At 41.1% G+C, this 21,384-nt stretch overlaps 1 protein-coding gene across 2 annotated transcripts in view; it reads right to left on the bottom strand.

The window, feature by feature from the left end:
* Positions 1 to 19,872: 19,872 nt before the first annotated feature.
* Positions 19,873 to 21,384, bottom strand: part of LOC105452688 — a 9,516-nt gene continuing 8,004 nt past the window's right edge. Inside the window, exons 1-3 of one of the 2 annotated variants that reach the window (XM_011694028.1) lie at positions 21,091 to 21,152; positions 20,437 to 20,648; positions 19,873 to 20,337 (exon numbers count right to left, since the gene is read on the bottom strand). In XM_011694028.1, the coding sequence (XP_011692330.1) occupies positions 20,226 to 20,337; positions 20,437 to 20,648; positions 21,091 to 21,102 (336 nt within the window). In that variant the 5' untranslated portion in view covers positions 21,103 to 21,152 and the 3' untranslated portion in view covers positions 19,873 to 20,225. Of the gene's footprint in view, positions 20,338 to 20,436; positions 20,649 to 21,090; positions 21,153 to 21,384 lie in introns of those variants that run through there. The other variant, XM_011694027.1, reaches the window with a different exon arrangement.

Raw genomic sequence — 21,384 nt, 5'->3', positions numbered from 1 at the left:
ACTGACACTTTTTCAGAATTCTTGACGCGGTATTTGGATTTTTCTGATGTGTACACGTTCTGATTGCTCTCAAAGTCATGCTTCCAATACTCATTGTAAATAAATTATATTGTTAATATAATTATATTGTTAATGTAATTAAATAAAGTAATACATAATTGTATATTAGATATATGATATGGTATATATTCTTAGAGCTCAACATTTATTTTCCTAAATTTCTATATTCTTAATCACTTAACTAACTTGAAAAACTAAATGTTATTTTTTTAGAAATAATATTACAGTTGTAAATTAATAAAAAAAAGTAAAAATAAAAAATACAAAAAGATATACAAAATTTCTTATTCTCGGTACGTAGAGAAATATAAGCGTGCTTGTTTATAAATGCTTTAATTGTTCATTTTAAAAGGTTATTTCAATTTAAAGGATTTTTCAATTTAATTTAATCAATTGAAAAATCTAGATAAAGAGTACTACGACTTAACCGCTCGGTTTTCCCGAGAAATGCGCAACGGTTAAGCGGATTATTCGTTTCGCGACAAAACGAAGAGTCAAAACCGTGGCACGACGCCCTTGGTCCTTCTTGATCCTGAGCCTTGATTTACGAGAATCGTGACGGGCCATTTGTCGAGGAGCCCCTCGGACAACGCGATGCGTTCTCCTTATCAGCTCGCGGCAGCGGCCATTTTCAAAAGCGGCTGACTTTCCCACCTCCCCGCACAATGTGGTGTCGCACAATCAACCAACCTAATATGAAAGGGGACAAGTTAAGGAAATGGAAAAATCTACAGTCTTTATAGGTCCCTCCCGTTTCCATCTCGACCAGTGTGAGAGACCTGTTTGCGTACAATTTTTATTTCCTTTCCTTAACATCAAAATTTCCGTTCTCCGGATGTACACCAGAGTTTAACGTGTTGAGCGAGCGCATAAAAAAAAAATTTAGAAACATATCAGTTCCCTTTTCTCTTTCTGTTTCTAAAATTCTTATTTATTTTATCTTATAAACTTAAGTAAAGTAATCAAAATAGTGAAATAGAGAAAAATGATTTTCAAATAAAAAAAAGGAGTATTTTTTAGAATAATAATAAAAATAATATGTACTGATATAATAATCAGTAAGAGCTAATTTAAAAATAACAACCATTAATTTTACATTTACATTGATCTTAAAATAATATATGGAAGTCGCCTGGTTTGCGTGAATTACACAATTACATCAAGGAAATTTTCAGCAATGCGCATTATCAAATTTTCGGTCAAACAAACCTAATGTACATCCAGTATCTGCACCTGTTCTCGACCGGTTGAAAAATTCAGGATCGCCCTTTGACGTGCCACTTTCGGTTCCTCGGGCGGATGCCAAAAGCGGGGAGCGCTCGGGAAAAAAAGGAACCCTGAAGTCAAAGGTCGCCAAGATACTCGGCTCTCTCTGGAAAGGACTGAATTCGACGCGAAATTAAGCCAACCCGAGCGACCAACTTCCTTTCGTCCACGAGGGAGAACGGGAAAAAAGGGCGAGCCTGGAGAAAAGGAGGCAGAACGCGACGCGAGAGGGCGACGAAGGGATCGATATCGGCAACGGCGGCGGCTACATTTTTCAGAACATTGGGTACCTTCGTGGTAAGCCGGTCGTATGTATTCTTATGGACCGCCCTGTTTATGGCGCGCAATTTATTTCGAAATCGAAGGTAATGGCCGCCGGTTTACACCCGGTGGTGTTCCCTCCACCCTCCTGGTCCTCGACCACCCTCGACCGCCCTCGGCCGTACAGCCAAGTCCCGGCCGCGACCACATTAAAATTTCAAACAGATACAAAAATGGCCGGGTCCAACCCGGACATGTATTGCCCCATTTTCCGGCATTCTCCGGGTAACAAAAGAAGCGAAAAACACAGCGATACGTCGTATATCGTTTACGTATGCTTCAATCGCGTATAACGACGATCTGTTATTATTCTTCGAAAATTCCTGATTTCCAAATAAGTAAAATAATTTTAACAATAAGTTACAATAAAAAAAATTAAGTGTCTCCTATCATGACAATCATATTTCGTTTCGCAGATAAAGAGTCTAATTCTGATGAGATAAACAAAAAATAGTTTTTAGATTGTAATTACTAATAAAATATATTTTACATCGTGTCGATATTTATTCGTGAAATGTGTTTTATCACAGATTATACTGTCTCTTTATGTTTGCAAACCAACGATAGGCGAGGTAGATGACAAAACTTTCACCGCTCGCAGTGATATCATACACGGCATGGATTTGGAGGGGCTTTGCGGGTCTATGGAAAATATTTCCCGTACGTTGCAAAGGAAATTTCCGCGTCCAGGTAAGTTCCCGCACCGTCTCCGCCATAGTTGTTAGGATAAGAGAACCAGAGAAAGAGAGAGGATGCCTCGAATTTTTTTCCGCGTCGAAAGCGCCCGACGCAACGACAACGACGACGACGACGACGACGACAACGACAACGACGGCTCCTCGCGGAATAGAACGCACGGACATATTCGTTCGCGATGAATCATAATACCGGAACATCGTTGAAAATGGATTCCTCCGATATTAAATTCCCTTCGCGATGGATATTCATTGGTACCCGTGTTGTCCCGCAAATCATAAGATCGTATGATAATTATTTTGCGAAGTCGCGCACGGAATACTTTTGTTCGTGATATATAAGATACAAAATGTTCAAATCGTTTTAAATCTTATAAACTTATCTACAAATCTTATAGATATTTTTGACGGTTTTACAGCGGCAACTATAAAAAATGTAAAAAGATTTGAACGTTTGGCGTGAAGATTTGGCCAGAAAAATATATTAAAATATTAAAGAAAATCTGTACACCAAGTCGAACACTAAAATCTACCTCGAGATACGAGGAACGAAGTAACGTCAATTAAATCTTTAAAAAGAATCGGTTGAGAATAATAAACGTCATGGTTTAGGAACGTTAAGAACGACCATTAAAATCTTGATCGTGACTCATCTCGAGCTCCACTATCCAGAAACGAATGCGCGTGCGAAGCTCGAGCGTCGAGAAGATCGTCGGGTCGACCCTATCTCGCGCTTTTTAGCCGCCGGATCATTTTTTTGATCGGTCGCCGATGACTTGCCACAGCTCGCCCTCTCTTCCCCGCCCCCTTTTCCTCGTTGCTTCACCTCGCTCTAAGTCCGCCGCGCGCGTGTTATCGTCGGGGTGGCGAAGGGGATGGACGAGGGACGAGCTTCCTCGCACGGTGTTATCCGAGGGATTTAAGGGACGAACGAAAATTCGGGCTCTTCCACGGCGACGTGGCGCGGGCAACGGGCATGGGCAAGAAGGGGGACGCCTCCAGTCAATTTTTATCATATATCTGAGAGTTTCGTAGGATTGGCTTCTGCCTGACCTATGCCCAATGGGCCGCGCGAATTCTCGCGCTATCGCGCATGGCTATCGTCTCACTTCGACCGAATCTTCTCCTACCGAATCCCGGATTTCACCGCGGGTTTTCTATCCGGCTAACCCTCCTACCCCGGAGACTTTTTTTTCATCCCGATCACGTCGAACTGCCACATCGCCGGAAACGGGGAATCGTACCCCGCGATCGCGAACGTGAAATTTCGCGTTTCGAGGTGTGCGCGCGGATTTCCGGTGTTACGAAGAGCACAAAAGTATAAACTGCATGTCGGTGCTACGGCGGCGCTACCGCTAGCGAAAAAGAGATGAGCCATAAATGAGAAAACTGTACCATGGAAAATATGTAGGAGATAAATTCAGAATAATCCATGAGGGAAAACACACCTAAAAGTGAATTACAGAGAATCGCAGATTGAAACTTAAATTTGACTTATCGTTAATAAATTAAAGCAATTCAAACTACTCCGAATATGTCATTTGTGCTCGGAAAATCTCTCTCACTATTAAATCGTACAAGCCGCTATATAATGTTGGATAGCACAAATATAAACGTAGAAATTATATTCAGCGAAGTAGCGCTGTGCTCGGTCTCTCGCGCGCAACGTGATCGATCGGAAAGCGATATCAAGATTTATCCTAAACTCACGGCTGCATTACAACGTTGTCGCTGCTGGTATGCGAGGCTACAACTATTGTAACGCCAACAGGCAAGCGGGAAGGGAGCGAAGGGAGCGAGGAGGGGAAGTTGCATATACACCCCGGTGTTTGTGCTCGCCGCGTACACGGACGCTGCACGCACACGACGCGAGCCCTAACTTGCAACCGCGGAAAAGGCTTACCCCTTTCCTCCCCTGGCGACCGGGGTGCCAGTTTTGGGCCAGACTTCGCACGCGGCGCATCAGGTAAGAGGCCTTTGTGTAATCTGATTTCGTTGCCCTCTCAGCACTTCACGCCGATCGATACAGATTCGGCGGCACTTTCCCTCGTTACTGCCTTTCAAGCACGTCATTCGCCTTCTCCTCTCCGCCTCTCTAAGGACGCGTTTCTTCCACGAATATTGAGCACCGTTTAGATTACGCAGTATTTCCGAGAGACCGTATATACAGTGTCAGAAATATTGCTTTTTTTCCAAACACGTTCTCTGCACGTATTGAATGATAAAACTAAGAAAAATAATTGTTTTAACGTTGAAACGTAGAGTTACGAAAATTTATTTGATACTATTTTAATCTTGATGCTTTTCCCGATTTTGTGGCTCTGGCGCTGACTTGTTTATTAGAAAAATATATCTTCGTACACGTTTATCTTTCGATATACATTGCATATAAAGATCATCTTTTATGCTACTACGTAACGGCTCTGTGGTGTGTATCGTTGATCAAATCGTTGTGGCAAGTGTGGCGCGAGGATTCGTCGAATTTCCAACATCTACGACTGGCTTATCCACGTCTTGCCGGTGTTCCAACTTCGGGGATATTTGAGAGCATAGTCGCCGGAGAGAGAGAGAGAGAGAGAAAGGGGGGGGGAAGAGAAAGAGAGAGAGAGAGAGAGACAGGAGAAGGAGGTGGACGCCCTGGAAGGTTTCCGAACAACCGAAGTCTGTGGAATAGTATCGATCTGGCTTGATATATTACTACGAAGGTCCACCCTGCCGCAGCCCCGGCAGGACCTCGAAATATGTTTTTTATGCGCCGCCTTCCTGCGGTGGATGTGCCCGCGCGTCTCGACACGAATACCACCCTCAAGTCGATGCTGAATTTCTTAGTTCAGGATGACGCCGGCTGGCGAGAAGCATTCGTTTCCACATAATGGTTCTGCTAGCGCCACAACAACAAAAGATCCGTATGCGAGCCTGTCGCTTTCCCCCTTTATGAATTCTTTAACTCTGCATGGATCACAAGACGGGACGTGGCTTGCATGAAATCACGTTAATTAAATTCCCCCTCCCCATGCCATAAAATGTAGATTCCTTTTCTTCAAAGAAAAACACGTTACTTAAAGAATATAATAAATGAATTCTTATCACGATGTGCCTCTTTATATTTTTGTAATTATATATATCTGGTATTCTCTCATAAACTTCTACAAAAATGTGTTTAAAAAAATCACATATTAAGTAACAAGTTAAATAACTTGCGCAGTTCTCGTGAATGTCTCTCAAAGATCAATCTGCCGTACTAGAACCAATAACTTACGTAGAAAATACACTACCGCGCGTACGTAAGAATTCCGAGACTCTCCAGGAGAGAGACTCGCGAGTCCGATTTCTGCATAACGTTCTAATTTTCCAAGTGGATGAAAACATATGAAAATCTGCGAGGCAAACGAGCAGACGTTAGGGGGCGCCAAGTCAGAGCCAATAAAATTCTCTTCTCTCCCCCTTGGCTCGCTCTTATTCCCTTCACCGCCCTTTTACTTCCTGCCAGCCAGCCACTTTATCCGTTTCTACCGCGCGAGATCTCGCGGGTGTAACGTCTCCATATTTATATGTTCCCTTATCGCGAAAAAAAAAATCAGAGAGACGCGAGAAAAATTCTCGTAGCTGCCGATTGAAAGTTTCGATTGTCGAAACGAGCTCGGGTGGCGAGATTATTAGGAGTCAACGGACGTATAGATTTCGCGGCTTGTTTGCATTTCAATTGGCAGACAGTTGCTCGGAAGAGACATTAATCGGTTACCAAGAAGCTGGGAAAAATAATGAAATTATCGTGAATCAATATGCGGCGCGGGGACTCGCCTCGTCTTCGAAGCAAAGTGCCCGTTCAACGCTAGGTACAGTTGCCCTCAAGACTTCGAACGTCTTTAAATTTCATAGGAATATTATTCCAACGAGCCCTGAACATCCGATACAAGTAGTATCATCTTGATAAGTGTCATTCAAAATTTATAATCAATTACGCTACGCGACGGGGCAATACATATTAAACTAAATATTTCAAAATGAATCGATCTAATACCGACAACGTTAAAAGATGTATAATGTTTAATATTTGATAATTATCTCATGGTAGAAAAATACAAAGCGATAATAGACAATATCAATAACGATTTTTTAGAAAATTATGAGATAAACTACTACAAATGTTAAAAAACTATATATATGTACGAGAATGTCCTGAAGCAAATGTTAAGTCAAGGTGTACATAGAGAAAGTGACATATTGCGGGAAAAAGGATGACGCGCGAAGGGAGGGACGGCAACCTGCTTCCGTGTAAGGAAACACGTAAAATGACCCTATATTGTTCAGCGGTTGGTGCCTGGCCCCTTGGACAAACAGAAATATATGTCGGGAAAAGATGTCTTTCCACCCTAGGACTCGAGGCGTTCCTTTTTTAAACGACGGAACAGTTGCGACCACGAATCGATGGTAACTACGTCGACCGGACTCCAGTACAGTCCGGTAAGAACGCAGTCTCGTTTCGCGGGTTTAATACGCGCACGAGAGCCAGGGCGGCTCTCCTTCCGACGAAAGTGTTTCATCGATACTGATTTCCGAGGACGTCTCTGGTGATCCCTCGTGACAGCCAATCGTGACGTCAATCTCGGAAGAAATATTCGAGAGATCGTCGGAACGAAGGGGTAACTTTTCTCCGCGGGGTGTACCGTGTTAGGATGCGCGGGGTGCTCCGGTCTTTTGCATACATTTTGAAACGTAGAACCTCCACCGCGCCGAATATGCTGGCCCAGCGAGAAAAAAAAGAGAGAGAGAGAGAAGAGAAGAAAAAACGAAGGGAAACAAAAATACCCGTCTTTCGCTTTTACTCCGACGGTGGGAGAGAGAGAGAAAGAGAGAGAGGAGGGAAAAATGGATGGGTAAACGAGAAACACGGAAAATCAAGAGACGCGCAGAGAATGTCGAAATGTACTGTGTATTAAAATCCCTTTGCCCTTTGAATTCTCGAAATGTAATTTTGTTCCGCCAAGAGTTCACCTGCGCGATGATCATTTTATTTAAAATACGCTAAATTTTAGTAAAGAGTTGTGATATCAATTACAATATAACGTTATATTAACCATAAATAATAGATAAATAGTTTGTTATTAAATACAATTTTTTTTATATAGACCGAATAATTATATATTCATATTAAATAATGTTTACAGAATACCTACAGAAATATAAAGAGAATTATATGAAAAGTTACACGCAAAAAAATATGAGATCAGAACATGCCTATTGGTGCAAGTTGTATGTTGCATAATTTCTTTTATTTTTTTATAGGAATATGTACAGTCTTGTATTATATGTACAAGTTACTATACATTTTCTAACAGTAATAAAAAAATTTTTAACAATCTTATAATCTAGAAAAATATCAAGGACACACAATTTGTTTGCGATACAATATACGACAGCTTAAAATGCGGCGAAGATTCAAAATTGTGCAGCCGAGAAAAGAGGTAACAAAGGAGCCCGACAATGTGCCAAGGATTCGTACCGGACTGGCGCGGTGGGTTATTTCAGCGCTATCGGAAAAATGTTATTTACGCAGGACAGCACCAAGCTACAGAAGCTCTGTCCTTATTTACATGTGGTAAGTCTCCTACGGGACCAAATCCCGGGCCGCGCTTGGAACCCTGATAATTCTTCCTTTGATCCCGTTCCCGTGGGCTCAACCACTCGCCCCTCCCCGGCCCTCCTTTCCCCTGACCCTGTCTGCGCCAGAGAACGAGTGAGGACCGCCGGGAGGAGAAAAAAAATAACCGGCGGAATACCTGTCGTGCTAAAAAAAAAAAAATCGTAGCTCCCCTGCCGGGTGAATTGTGATTCCCGTTTCGGCAAAAAGAAGCCGTCATAAAAAATGTCTTGATCGCGGGAGAATGTATTTCGCTATATTCGTTCGGGATAGAGTTTATCGATCACTATACCATGTAAATACTTATACAGGGTGTTTGTCAATTGACGGCTCAAATAAACGCTTTATACTGTGCAGTTGTAATTTTTCCTATAAACCGTAGATTTACACGTAATTTGATACAATGATAATGTAGATTTGATCAAAATCAATGAAAGTACGATGTTGCAAATATTTGGAAGAGAATTCTTAACTATTAGCTGCGCAATGATTTCCCTTACACGACACATAGGAAGACGTCGACCGAGGAGCGTAATAGCGAAGTTAGAAATCGATCCGAATTAACTCGCGATTTCATTTCCATCGGCGGTTCGAAATTTCCGGCGAGGATATCTCGCCGCCCGTCGACGGCCGGGGACGTCGGCGGTCTCGCGAACTTTAAGGTGTCTTTAAGTTACCGGTCTCCTCGATCGGGGTGTCTCGACGGGAGTCTCAAGTCACATCTGCTTTAGTAACGGTGAAATCTAACGAAAAGCACGGGAGAACGACCGATATCATCTCAGGCAAACTAGCGGTAGGACGGCCGGGCGCACTGCTGGACGGATACGGGGTGTCCCATTATTACGCTGATAACATTGGTAAACACGCCGACGTACGTTTGCATCGACGGCGGTATCCCGGCGTGACGGTTTCTATCCCGTGACGCGTCTAGCGGGTGACGCGGGAGGAAATGCCGAACTCTTCGAAAAACGGACGTATCGCGATCTTCGCTCTCCCGCCGACGAGAAAGTGGAAGCCTTTTCCGTTGCCCGATAAAATGCATCGAGAGTCGGGTAAAGATATTACTCCGGACGTTTATGCGCCCACCACTTCGGAATGGATACTTTTAATATACTATTTCGTGCTGACATATATCGCGACAAATATTTCTTGCCACTTAAACATTGGCAAGGTATATACATTCGTTCGTCGATATTAAATGCTAAACGTTGTTGTAAAATTACGGAAAGAACTGACAACGTAAATTTGCACAGATCAGCGTTTTGGAGAAAAATTTCACTAGTAATTTTTACAAATCGACAAGCTAAAATCAAAATGGGTCAATTACTACTTTTTTCCCCGTGAATACTCCGCAAGAAATCAATTGTTACGAGGTTTCAATTTTCGACGCTATTCCGGCAAGCGCGCGAATAAACGGTACAGTATCTGAGACAGAGTAAATTCATTCTAATCCCTCATCAGAAATTCCTTTGCCGGATGAGACTGGGCGGTGAATTCCGAGGGCAGGAAATATCTCCGCGGAATCTCCGATATCGAGGGCACACCCGGTACGTAATCTCTCTCTCCTCTCCGGTTAGTTAGCGGATCTCGAGAAGATCCGGGGCCGAGAGCGAGAGAGTATCCTCGCCGGATAGAGTATCCCTCGGGAGGTTTTCGTCCAATCGGCTGGCTGGTCAGCCAGGGCGAATAGTGGGGGCCGGAGGCCGACCATTGGTCAGTCGAGGGGCGGCCTGGTATTGAGCGAGTCGCTCCGGGGGTTGAAAAAACCGCCCCGAACTGACCTCAAACGTCCTACCCTCGTCTCCTCGGGAAACCCAGCCTAATGTCGTCCCCTACCTTCCCTTTACTCCGTTCGGTTTTGCAGCTCCCCGTCTCTCCCCTTTCGCTGCCCTCTGCTCGCCCCATCGGCTACGTTTACCACTCAAGTACGTTTTCCCCTTATTACCGCGACCCCTTATTTTATTCACACTCGCCTGGCACGACTTTCCTTCGGCTGCTTTCCGCGACGAGTGCGACGAGTCGTGTAACGTATGGAAATGTAACTGTTAAGTAATAGCCGAATAATGAAGTACTGATTATTGGTTGTTAAGTAATGGCTCAGTTATTAGGCATTTCACATAGTACCTAATTGCACGCTTCGTACTTCCCCGCTGATTTTAATTCTTTGTATTTTCTTTTTTTATGTATACGTATGTGCATGTATAGGTGCGTTAAATTATATAATCTATGTCTAGGCTACTACTAATCATAAATTTTTATACATAGAAGATATATTGTATATAGAAAAAATGTTCTTAATGATGTAACAATTATGTAAGCAATATCTATAGTAATATAATTATTATCGGTGAATAAAACATTTCAATACACGATGCCGATTTATATATTGCATAAAAATGATAAATAACATTTTATTCGCCTTATTATTCAAATCTAATTATTACTTTACTATAATAGAGTTAATATTTCAAAGTTATTATGTAGACAAAATAATAAAAAAATTATGTTAGTTTTGTTTGAATATTGAATATAATAATTTTGGAAATAATTTAATTGTTAGAATACAAAATGAAAAATTGCTTCGCAATTTATACAAAATTTAACGCAATTTTATTACAGAAATAAAGGTTCATCTATTAATAACGATCACCTAGCAGTCAACTAAATTTCATTATAACAGCTGCGTATGAAATTTGAGAATGTGTCTGTCTCGCGTATAACTCGCCAAATGCGTTTCGTTTCACAACATCTCGTGGAAAGGGACACCTTGCCACGGCGCGAGGACTTTGTCTCACGAACGGCGACGTAACGAGCTGCGGTTCCCGATGATGGAATTTTTTAAGAGCGCGTGCACACGGAAGCGCCCGCTCGCTCCCTCGGAAAATACGACGGCAGTCTAAACTCGTGCCGCGCCAGCTCTAAAGTATATTCAGTCAGTCTAAGTCCAAAGGCTATTTGCATAGGCGATATTATACCTTCGACCCACCCTCACTTCGTACACTCTCTTTCACCCTCGTCCACCCTCGCGCCACCGCCACTCTCTCCTTCGTCTATCCGCAGAGCGTCCCAACGGCTCTTTCTCTCGACCACCCCCTCCGCCTTCTCGCACACCCTGCACACCCTCGATTCACCTCGGAACGTCTCGAGATCTCTGGAATTGGATTAGTAGTGGTTCACCTGAGTAAGACTTGGACTATACTCAATTTGAACTAAGATCGCGCCGCCCCGGGAATGGGCGAATTGCTAAATCAGTTTTACGTGATCACCTATTCAGAAAGTTGTCCGCGATCGAACGCGGATATCCCGCACCGTCGAAGGTGGACCGGCTAGTAGCGAATATAACGACGGTAGGAGGGAACAAAGTGCCTTCGCGTTTTGCTCGCCGTTTTAAAATTAATAAAGACCCCGATTAAATAACGATCTCGTCCACAATTTCTCGAAATAGAATTCGATCAATGCCAAAAATTGTTCTCTGCATTTCTGCGAACGCACTAACATTATTTAATATTATCTAACTAATAAGTAGAATAAATAATATTGATAATAAATTAGGTAAAGTATTCTAATGAAATATTCTAAAATATTCTAATACGCTAAAATTCTTTTATAAAAATAAATCATACAATTATATTAATAGTTCAAATAATTATATATAATGTGTAATTAATATTTGCAGTTTTAGAACTATATTATTGTGGCTTCTCGTAGTCGGTAAAAGTAAGCCCACTTTTTCAGCCTGGAACTTCTTCGTCAACTCATAGTAAACGCTTTTACTCTCGGTCGCGCGCGGTGCTTCATCTCCTTCTCTTTAAGGAGTCTCGAACAAAGATTTTACAAGCATTAGTGATTCGATTAAGAAGCCGTCTCAGGCGCTCGGCTTTAAAGTCTCGCCGCGCAAAACTTTCTTAGAGAAATCGTTACTTAAGTTTCCCGCGTTATGCACTTTCGCCTCTTTTCGAATAGTTCGCAAAGAAATTACCCCCGTCCTACGCGTGTACCATTAATAATTAATTACCATAAACATCGCATACTCCTCGAGATATAAAAAGAAATATTATTTATTATTATATTAGTAATAATCATTAATTGTTAGTTATAATAAATTGATATGTTATAATAAATATTATTATATAATTATAATATCTTGATATATTATTGTACGTACACTTCTTTAATTTTCGTCATTCCTCTCTTTTATTCTCTATTCGGTCTTTTTATTAATTCCATTGATCTAATTCTCTCAACGAAACATCATAATCAATTGCGATGACAGTGAGCTAAAAATAAACTGTCAAAGCGCAAAAACACGAAATTCCCCGTTTCAAATGTAATACCGCCGTAAATCTGCCCGACGCACGTCTCCTACGGGGGGGAATTACACGTGGTAAGTGGAGGAAAATGCGATGAAAAAAAAATCGAGGGTGAGGAACGACGATCGTTTCCGTCGCGAGATCCAGCGTAAAATGGCCGGTCGTAGGTCGAGGAAAGCGTAAAGAATTCCGGGGCCCCGGTCTAACGCAGTTAATTTGGCGAATGGGGCTGTCCCTCCACCCTGAACATGGCCACTGCCTTCGCATATACGAGCTCGTTCTACGCTGTAACACGCGCGTACATTTATACACATGCACAGAGACACAAGCGTGCATACGTGCACGGGCGCGCGCGCGTTCGGGTATACCGGGTGATCCTGGCGGAGTCTAATAAAAAGCATCCCCGTGCGCCATGGGATGGTGGGGTCAGAAGTCCATTCGGAAAATGGAGGGACCCGCTCGTCCAACTAAATCTACCCGATAACGGACACCAATTGTCCGCGCCAGAAACGCTTCGAAAATTCACCCCGGCCGTACCGTATCGATTTAAGACACGCAATTCGGTACATCGATCCGAGATATCGTAATCAAGGGCACGCCGTGCAGAAACGATCGCTAAGTCGACAGGGCGATTTTACAGGATTTTTTCCCGTCTCAGTTTCGATGACCAAACCTATTCGGTCTGTTAGCAAGACGTATGGTAGACGGCTAGTCCTGGCCAGGGTTCGGCTCGACTTCCGACTTTCCCTGCAGAAAACATTGAGTCTGAGGGGCGGCTCTGCCTCATCCTACCCACCCCCCTTTCTATCCCGGTCCCATCGCAAAGACGCTATAAATTCTGGCCATCTCGACCTCCCCTCCTACCCCAGCGAACACCCCCCTTGTCGACGTCGCAGAATAGTGGCCGAAAGTAAGAAGTGTGGGTCTACCGATAGCCTCATTTACAATTCGCGTCCTTCGATAAGGAACGAGTCTTGTCAGCGCTCGCGCGCGCGTCGAGTCGTCGAAGATCAAATTAATCGTTCCGAATTAATCATTCATTCGGCCAATTCGTTTTGACCTAGTTGTAGGAAACGGAGAGTGTTCGTTACGTTATAGATGACTGTTACATAGGTTATTTGAGTATATTAAGAATTGAATTTTTAATTCAAAAACATAATACTTTGTTCCGTTGTTACAAAAATTTACAAAGTATTCCACGTCTCTCATAAATTCCTTTTATCTATTCTTTACCTACAATTCAGATTTGTTATATAATAAAAATATTGAAACATTTTACATGTTATATCTTAATAAGTGATTAAACAGTTCATGTATTCAGACATATGAAACATAACGTTTTAAGTAATTTTGAGTTTGATAGAATTTAATAATTTAATAAAACTTAATTTAACAAAATTTCATTTCCAAATATTATTTCCAAATATTTAAAATTAAATGTTAAAAGATATAAAATATTATATAACAGTACCGACTTATAACAAATAATCGCTACAAAAATATAAAATAGATGAGAAAAATCTAATACATTTCAATATGCATAATATGCTAATCGATTAATTTCATTTCGATTAATTTAAAGATAGAAACAGCATAATGTAAGAATAGGTGCCAAACTTTGGAAATCAATTATGTATCTTTTGTAAATCAATCAGTCACATATTTAGACAAACTCTACAACGCAAAATGATTTTATACGTGACAAGGTAGTTATTTTTGCATTTTGCTGCCACTACTTCGCTGGTTCTACTCGACGACTAATTTCATCCGTGAATACTTCGATTTCGATTCTCTAATTCAATCCCTAGCTCGCAAAGCCGTCCAGCAATAATTAACCAGTCTTACACGATTACGGGGTCAAAGACATCTTATATAAAAAAATTTGAATGTTAGACACAAATATGAACTACTGTCTCGTCTGACTTAACGATAAATGAGTTATCGAGTCATATTCAGCACAATTAAAACTTTAAAAATAACAATTTTTTAAAGTCTATAGAGAGTTTAAATCTCTTCCTAATATTTTAAAAATTAAATCACATTATAAGATATAATTAATATTTACAGATAATAAACATCGTATTCATTTGTATGATAATTATTGGCTAAAGAAAGAAAATATATCTGACTTGTTCTGAGGATTGGCAGAGCGTGAAGAGTCGGTGAAGAAAGCGTCGGCCCGACAGAAAATCATGAACAAACCCATCTTGTCGATTCTTCTTCCGGACAGGAAATCTGTGCTCGCCGCAAAACGCCGACCAATCGAATCTCACAGGGAATTTAACACCCTTCGTGGACGGAAAAAAGGCAAAATTTCCAATTTAAGCGAATCTCCGGTCGCCTGTCCTTTAAACAAATATTATTGCGGATTCCGTTTCATCGGTTGAAAGACCTAAATAATTCACTTCACGTCCCCTTACACGTACAGCTGCCCGCTTAACATTAGCGCTACAGACATTCACACATCGTAGATATTACTTTTTAATAAATAAATAATACAAGACGATATTGGCTCTCAATAAATGATAAAAGAGATTTTTATTTGCGCACCCAGCGTGATACCGCGCCGATATTCTTGAGACATCATGAATCGTGCTTTATTATGCAAGAAGCGGTTAAATCTTACATCCACGACTTCTACGAGGCGTCGATCAATATCATTTCTGGCAGAAAATCGTGGAAGAATGGCTGGCAATTTCACGAGTCCGACGCGATCGCGCGCCGTTGACGAATCGACACCTCGCTCCTACCAGCTCTCGTTAACGGCGAACGACGTAAGACGAACTCCGCGCTGACATTTCGTCGCGTCCTATCGACACGCGAGAATCGACGAGGGACGGAATGAGAAGAAGTGGGAGCGCAGGATGAAGAAGATCCATCGGTGCAGGCTTGGCATCTGCGTGAACGACCTTATCGGAAAGACATAAACGCCTGAAATCCCGGCCGTAAATTAGGATCGGCAGAAATCGCCGGACTCTTCCATCGCCGTTTCTCTCGTCTTGCCGAGATAGTCTAAGTCCGCAATGTGACGACTGTGTCTGCACGACAATGCGCCGTTATCGAAAAATCAGACACCGACCGAGATGGCTCGACGAGAGCCGATCGACCATTAAAGAAGATAACAATTTTACGAGTTAGAATAGCGAAAAGCAACGTTGCATTGCAGCCGTCAAGAACTCTAAAAGTACATGGAATCGTCTCAAGAAAAAAAATTATTTTTTAACGATTATATTATTAAAAAAGAAATTGCTACAGTGATGATAATTGAATTGTATGCTAATGTAATTGTGTCTAAACCAAGTAATAATAAATTATGATAAATTATGTATAAATAATTACATTTTCTAAATGATTTATTAATATCAGAAAAACTTAGATTAAAAGAACTATTTCGTAAGAGTAGCGAGTGCAGTAAATTTGTCTTCACAAATCGGAAGAAAAATATCCCACTGTCTTTGCAGAAGCACTTCGTGTCCATTGCAGAAGTTAAAAATTTTTATAGTCTCATCGAAGAAAGGAATGAAGACAATCTTCCCATTTTAACGCTGATCCTGACAGCGGCAAAGACTGTAAGATTAATGACGTGGTTCCCACGATTTTTTCTTATTAACGCCAAGTGCAAAAATGTATGTCTCCTAAATGTACTCCAGGTTCTTCGAAATATATTATCGTCATTATGTTATCATAACGTAGCAAGTGACGAATAATTCGGTAATTTCAATGTTTGTTAACTAGTTTTTGAAGATATAACAAAAGTTAAGATTATTAAACTGTAGTCTTATAGCATTTATTATTATATCAGCCGTCTTGTTGCGATTATATTTGAATAGAGGAATGTTCCTCGTTTTCAAAAACATCTTGTAAAGTACGTCTTGTACAACGTACTTATATGCATATTGTAGAGAGTACTACAGGAGTTAAGAATTTTTTACGATCGCGCGGAGGAGGACGCGTAGGGGAGCGGATCGACGACGATCCTTCTTATGATGGTTACGGCGACGAGGAAAAGAGCCAGGTTTGATGGCGAGGTGAAGGGGCGAAGGGAAACGATGGTGGTGAGTCTATGCCGTAACAAGGGTGGCACGATTTCAAGAATGCGGAGCACGTTCTCAACCAATGCCGGCAGCCAGGCAGTAAAACAAATACGCCCTCCCTATATACGGGGTGTCCCGGTAATACCACGCGTCTATGACCCCCTCACCCTCCCCCCCTCCCCTCCTGCGTCCGGAGGAAGAGTGCCGCGGAGTAAAGTCGACCTCGTTACCGATACGAATGGAGGTAATGTGCTGTGTAGGTAGCGAGAGAGAGACCCTTTCGCGTGGCCCTCCTTCGCGGAAAACAAGGTTCTCGCAACCGAAGCTGAAATTATCTCGAACAGCGGAAGTTTCCTTCACTATTCTTTCTTATGCTCATACCAGCCTCTCCAGCAGCATCCCTTATTAAACCAGTCGTTACGTCAAACTTACGCATTCTTCAAATTCGTTCATCAACAAATATTATCTTTCACGACAATACGTTTCTTATTTAATATACAAATTAGCAGCATGAATTTAATATTCATACAGCTAAGCAAAAAAGTGTGTGATATTATTGAACTTGAAGTTTTGAATCGACAGAGAAAGATATACTTTTAAATTACAACAAATCAACTTTAATAAAGAGACTTGTGCTCGAATACTTTTGCCTGCTATGATTTTTCGCTATGTATAATGCTCATCTTTTGATATTCCCATAAAAATAAAAATATCGATAAAGAACCGCTGCGGGTTGATAGCGCAAAGACTGATTACAACCGAAGGTATAGCGCGTGCAATTATTTCGTCTCCCACGTCAGATATGTATTCCCTACGACTGTGAACGCACGGTCGCCAGTGAAGCGAACTGCTAGCGGAGAAGAGCATGAAACAGCCGATAAAGGCGTACAATGGCTTGTACGAGCGCGGAAACGCAAATGTCCTCTTTCAGAAGCGTCCTCTTTAGAGGACAGAGAGTGATGGACAGGTGAAAGAAGTGGCCAATGTGGGCTGGTTTCGACGTCTCATGTGACACACACGTCATCGGCCTTTGTTTTCGCGTCCTTTTGATTGAGTACTGCATGTTCTTTGTCCCTAGACCCGGAGTACAATACCTTTTATCGTATTCTTCATTTGACGCTCGACGGCGGTGCTCTCTTCGAAAAAATATAATACAAGATTCTGCGATGGCGACTGCTATTAATACGCAGACCGTGTAAAAATTGGCGGCTCTGTTCGTAATCCCGTAATTTCTTAATTATTTCACTGTGAATATACGTGACTTTATTTTTATTCAATATGATTCATACGTTAAAACATTGCGTTTAAATAATTTAATACAGCCATGAAGCGATGCAACGTTTTGTAAAAATAACAATTTTAATTAAATCTTTTAAATTTAATTTACTCCATCTTCAAAATAAACAATTTATTTAATCAGTATTTATAATGTATTTTACGCTTCACATTTTCACATGTGTCATTCAAGACAAAAAGTTCGTGCATGTTCGCACGAGCCAAATCGATTACTTTCTAGAAGTTCTATAACATTAATGTAAACAAGAAATTTTCCCGTACCGCGCTCGCAGATCTAAATATTCCACCTGCTCTACATTTCCGATGCGCGGTTTGAAGATCGTGATCCCGTTTATTCAGTGGAACCTGTTCCCATTCTCGTATTTGGAGCTCGTTGCTTTTCTTGAGAGTCTGATCTCTGATCTCGGCCGAGATCGCACGTGGACGACACCGAGCTACTGAACTGGGGGGGAACCTATGAACCTATGGACCAGTTTCCACTTGATACAGCTTCACGAGCTGTTTTCCCCGACAGGCTGCGCTTCGGTGGCCGCCCGTTGAACGAAACCTGTTCGTTCGCGTAGCGAGAGGGCCCGTTTCGGGTTATTCTGGCTCATCATCGCGGGCTCGTGCCGGCACAGAAAACGGGTCCATCCGACGAGGGATGCTGCCCCCGGGAACAATGACCACTGTCCACTCGAACGTACACAAACACCGTGCCACAAAACGCACCCAGTTAGCCTTTGACTCTTATTTTCTGATTTTTTGCGGTCAGTTGTAGAGAATAAAAAAACTGGTCCATCCGGAGGGAGATGCTGTCGCTCTTCTCCCTCTCTGTCACTGTCCACAATGGAGCTAATAAACGCGCAAAGTATGCATCCAGTTGATCTTTGACTCTTACGCGATGAAGCTTGACTACAATCCCCTACGTAATATCTCAAAAAAGAAGCTTAAATTGGCATTTTTAATAAATGTAACTAACTTTCAAAAAAAAATTAACATCTATTCTGATGAAAATTTATTAGATGTATAATAATTGTTGCTTTTTAATTTAAAAAGTTTCGATTGTTTTCGTAATTATACATCTTAAAAAATCCTTTTTATGAGCAAATGAATTAATATGTATATGTATATATATAAATCTTGTTCTTAATTTTATTATTTTTCTTAACTTAGACTGTAATTTGCTTTCATTTTTCTTCAAATGTTTATAATATTTATTACTCACAAAAACGTATATGATATTTAAATATATGTAAGTATTTGATATAAGGTATCGAATACAGGCTCATGGGTTCGCTAAGCCCAAATGACTGCGCGGATCAGTCATTTCCCTGCGGAAAAGTGGCAGAATCGATTTTATGTGAGTCTTGGCTGCCCTCTCAACAAAGAGCAGGGAGACAAGTAGTGAGATGGATAACGCAGGAAACTATCATTGTGGTATTTGGCAAACTTACAAACAGAATATTTTATTCATTAAAATTTTTTTACTCATTTATATTTTGAGAACGTATATTCCTCCCTATTACTTAAAAGTCATAAAAGTATAGTATGTATTAAGATAAAGCAATAAGCGCACTGCAGAAGAGAGACGACTTATCCACCGGGTAGAGTTAAGAGAATCTCAATACTCGCTGTAGATGAAACCTTGTAGATGGAAACTCTCAAATCAGTCGATGATATCTAATTTATATTGATTTTTGAGTTGAGAGATGACTAAAAAAATTACAATCGTACATCGGACGCACGTTGCAATAAAATTATTATTCGTCAGAGTAGTAATTCTGATAAATCAAAATATTCAATACTTAGAAAACTGATATTTGTTGCTGTCTCGTTCCTAAGCAACCCCCCTGCGTAACTTGCGCACGAGGACACGTACTGCGGCGAATAAGTGACATGCACTTCTAAAACCATTAGTACCGTCGGACTACCTGTCGTCTCGCAACTTGAAATGTACGGACCACACCGGATGTGCAACGTTTCACGGACCACCGAGCAAGAGCAAGTCAAGTTACAAAAGATCAAAGAGCTAACGAACATCTTAAAGGTCTTATCTATAGCAGGAAATGACTAGCAAAATTTTGTTTTCCTTTGTCGTTTGCGAAACAAATTATCTTATGCTCTTCTTAATGATTTTAAGAAAAAAATGTTGTTTATTCGATTTATTCCACAGGACACGGACAAGAATCTTACCATATGCGAAGAAATATTGGCGACTTACATAAAAAAACGATTGAAGGTACGCAACACAAAATAATTTGGCTCTCTTTCTACTTCTACTTGTATGAGTTATTTATTTTAATGCTCCCATTTTCTTTATGTGTAAGTGATCAAGTGCTGTATCGTCTTACAGTTGGCACACGATTACAACTAATTGGCACCACGAATTTAAAATCTTCATAGTATCTACACTAACAATTACAAATAAAATTTAAATTTAAAATAAATGTAAATATGTGCCTTGTTAAACATTCTTCAATGTATTCACAAGCAACTCGACGAACATTATGAATCACGATAACTGTGACACTCGTAAATTATCGAAAGTTGCGAAAAAACGGTGCCAAAAAATCGAAGCGTACTCTCCGAAGCGTCAGTCGCATACTCCAGTCTCCGAAATTTACCACCCTTTATACCAACCACCGTGCCAACCACTGCCATATGACAACGGCCAGCCCGGATACCAACCGTAGCCGTACAATCCGTAGCTACTCAATCCGCCCAATCGATACCTGAGAAATCGAACGCATAAATCAACTGTCAGCGCCAAATTGCTGTCTCGAGATTTTTACATTCGCCCCGTTGACAAGATATTTATCTGTACTATTTACCACGGCAACACGGGAGTGTAAGTGCGTACGTAAGGCACGGAAAGCAAATCGTAGCTTCTCTTCCCTAGTCTCTTTTCCCCTACGACTTGCTGAGCGCCCGGTTGTGCTTGTAGAACAGCGGTCACTTGCGATGATACGTCATTGCCGTCGGCTGTTCTTTCGGCGACGAGGCTCTCGTCCCCGGAGACCAGAATAATCAACGACAACAAAAGCTAGAACAATTATCGGTGTGTGGACAATGCGAATATGAATCACCATAATTAGCGAACGACTGCGCGAGATATTGCAAACCGGATGATTGTTTCGTCAATTAAATTATATCGCAATCAATAATATAATAAATGTAGTAACATAAAATTAATATTTCAAAAAAAGATAGTAGATATTTGTTTCTAATTTAATAAAAATTTCATTCAAACTCGTTAGATATATGAGCAGATTATCGAAATTATAACGCAATTTTTTTGATATCACAAAACGCAATTGCAATTTATATTATGTAAATTTTAGTCACATTCTATCTGAAAAAGTGAGACGTATATTCGTTCAAGCATATAAAAAATTTAATTCGTACCGAAGACGTTATCTCACGCGAAATTGGATTACCGACAAAAATTCTCTAACTTTATATTTCAACCGAATTAAACGGCTTACCAGCAGCTTCATGTCAAGAGTGGTACGCACTAACTGATAGCGCCCAAGGGGTTGACACTTCTTTTATACTAGGCTTCTCATACAAGTCGTTCGCTAAATTTATGGTGAATTCTAGATCCACCGGTATGCGCGCACGTACAACTAGCATCCTGACTAACAACTCCGCAAGACCACTCCCATCTAAAGAATCGTTGAACGATATAACGATTGCACGAAAAAGCAATCGTTATCGCGATTTATTTCTGCGGTCAGTCTTCAAATTAAAAACGTATACGACATGTACAGATTAAACGG

Source organism: Wasmannia auropunctata, unplaced genomic scaffold (assembly GCF_000956235.1).
Source record: "Wasmannia auropunctata unplaced genomic scaffold, wasmannia.A_1.0 LD336026.1, whole genome shotgun sequence".
Classification (NCBI taxonomy): domain Eukaryota; kingdom Metazoa; phylum Arthropoda; class Insecta; order Hymenoptera; family Formicidae; genus Wasmannia; species Wasmannia auropunctata.
This window is presented reverse-complemented; position numbering and strand designations above follow the sequence as displayed.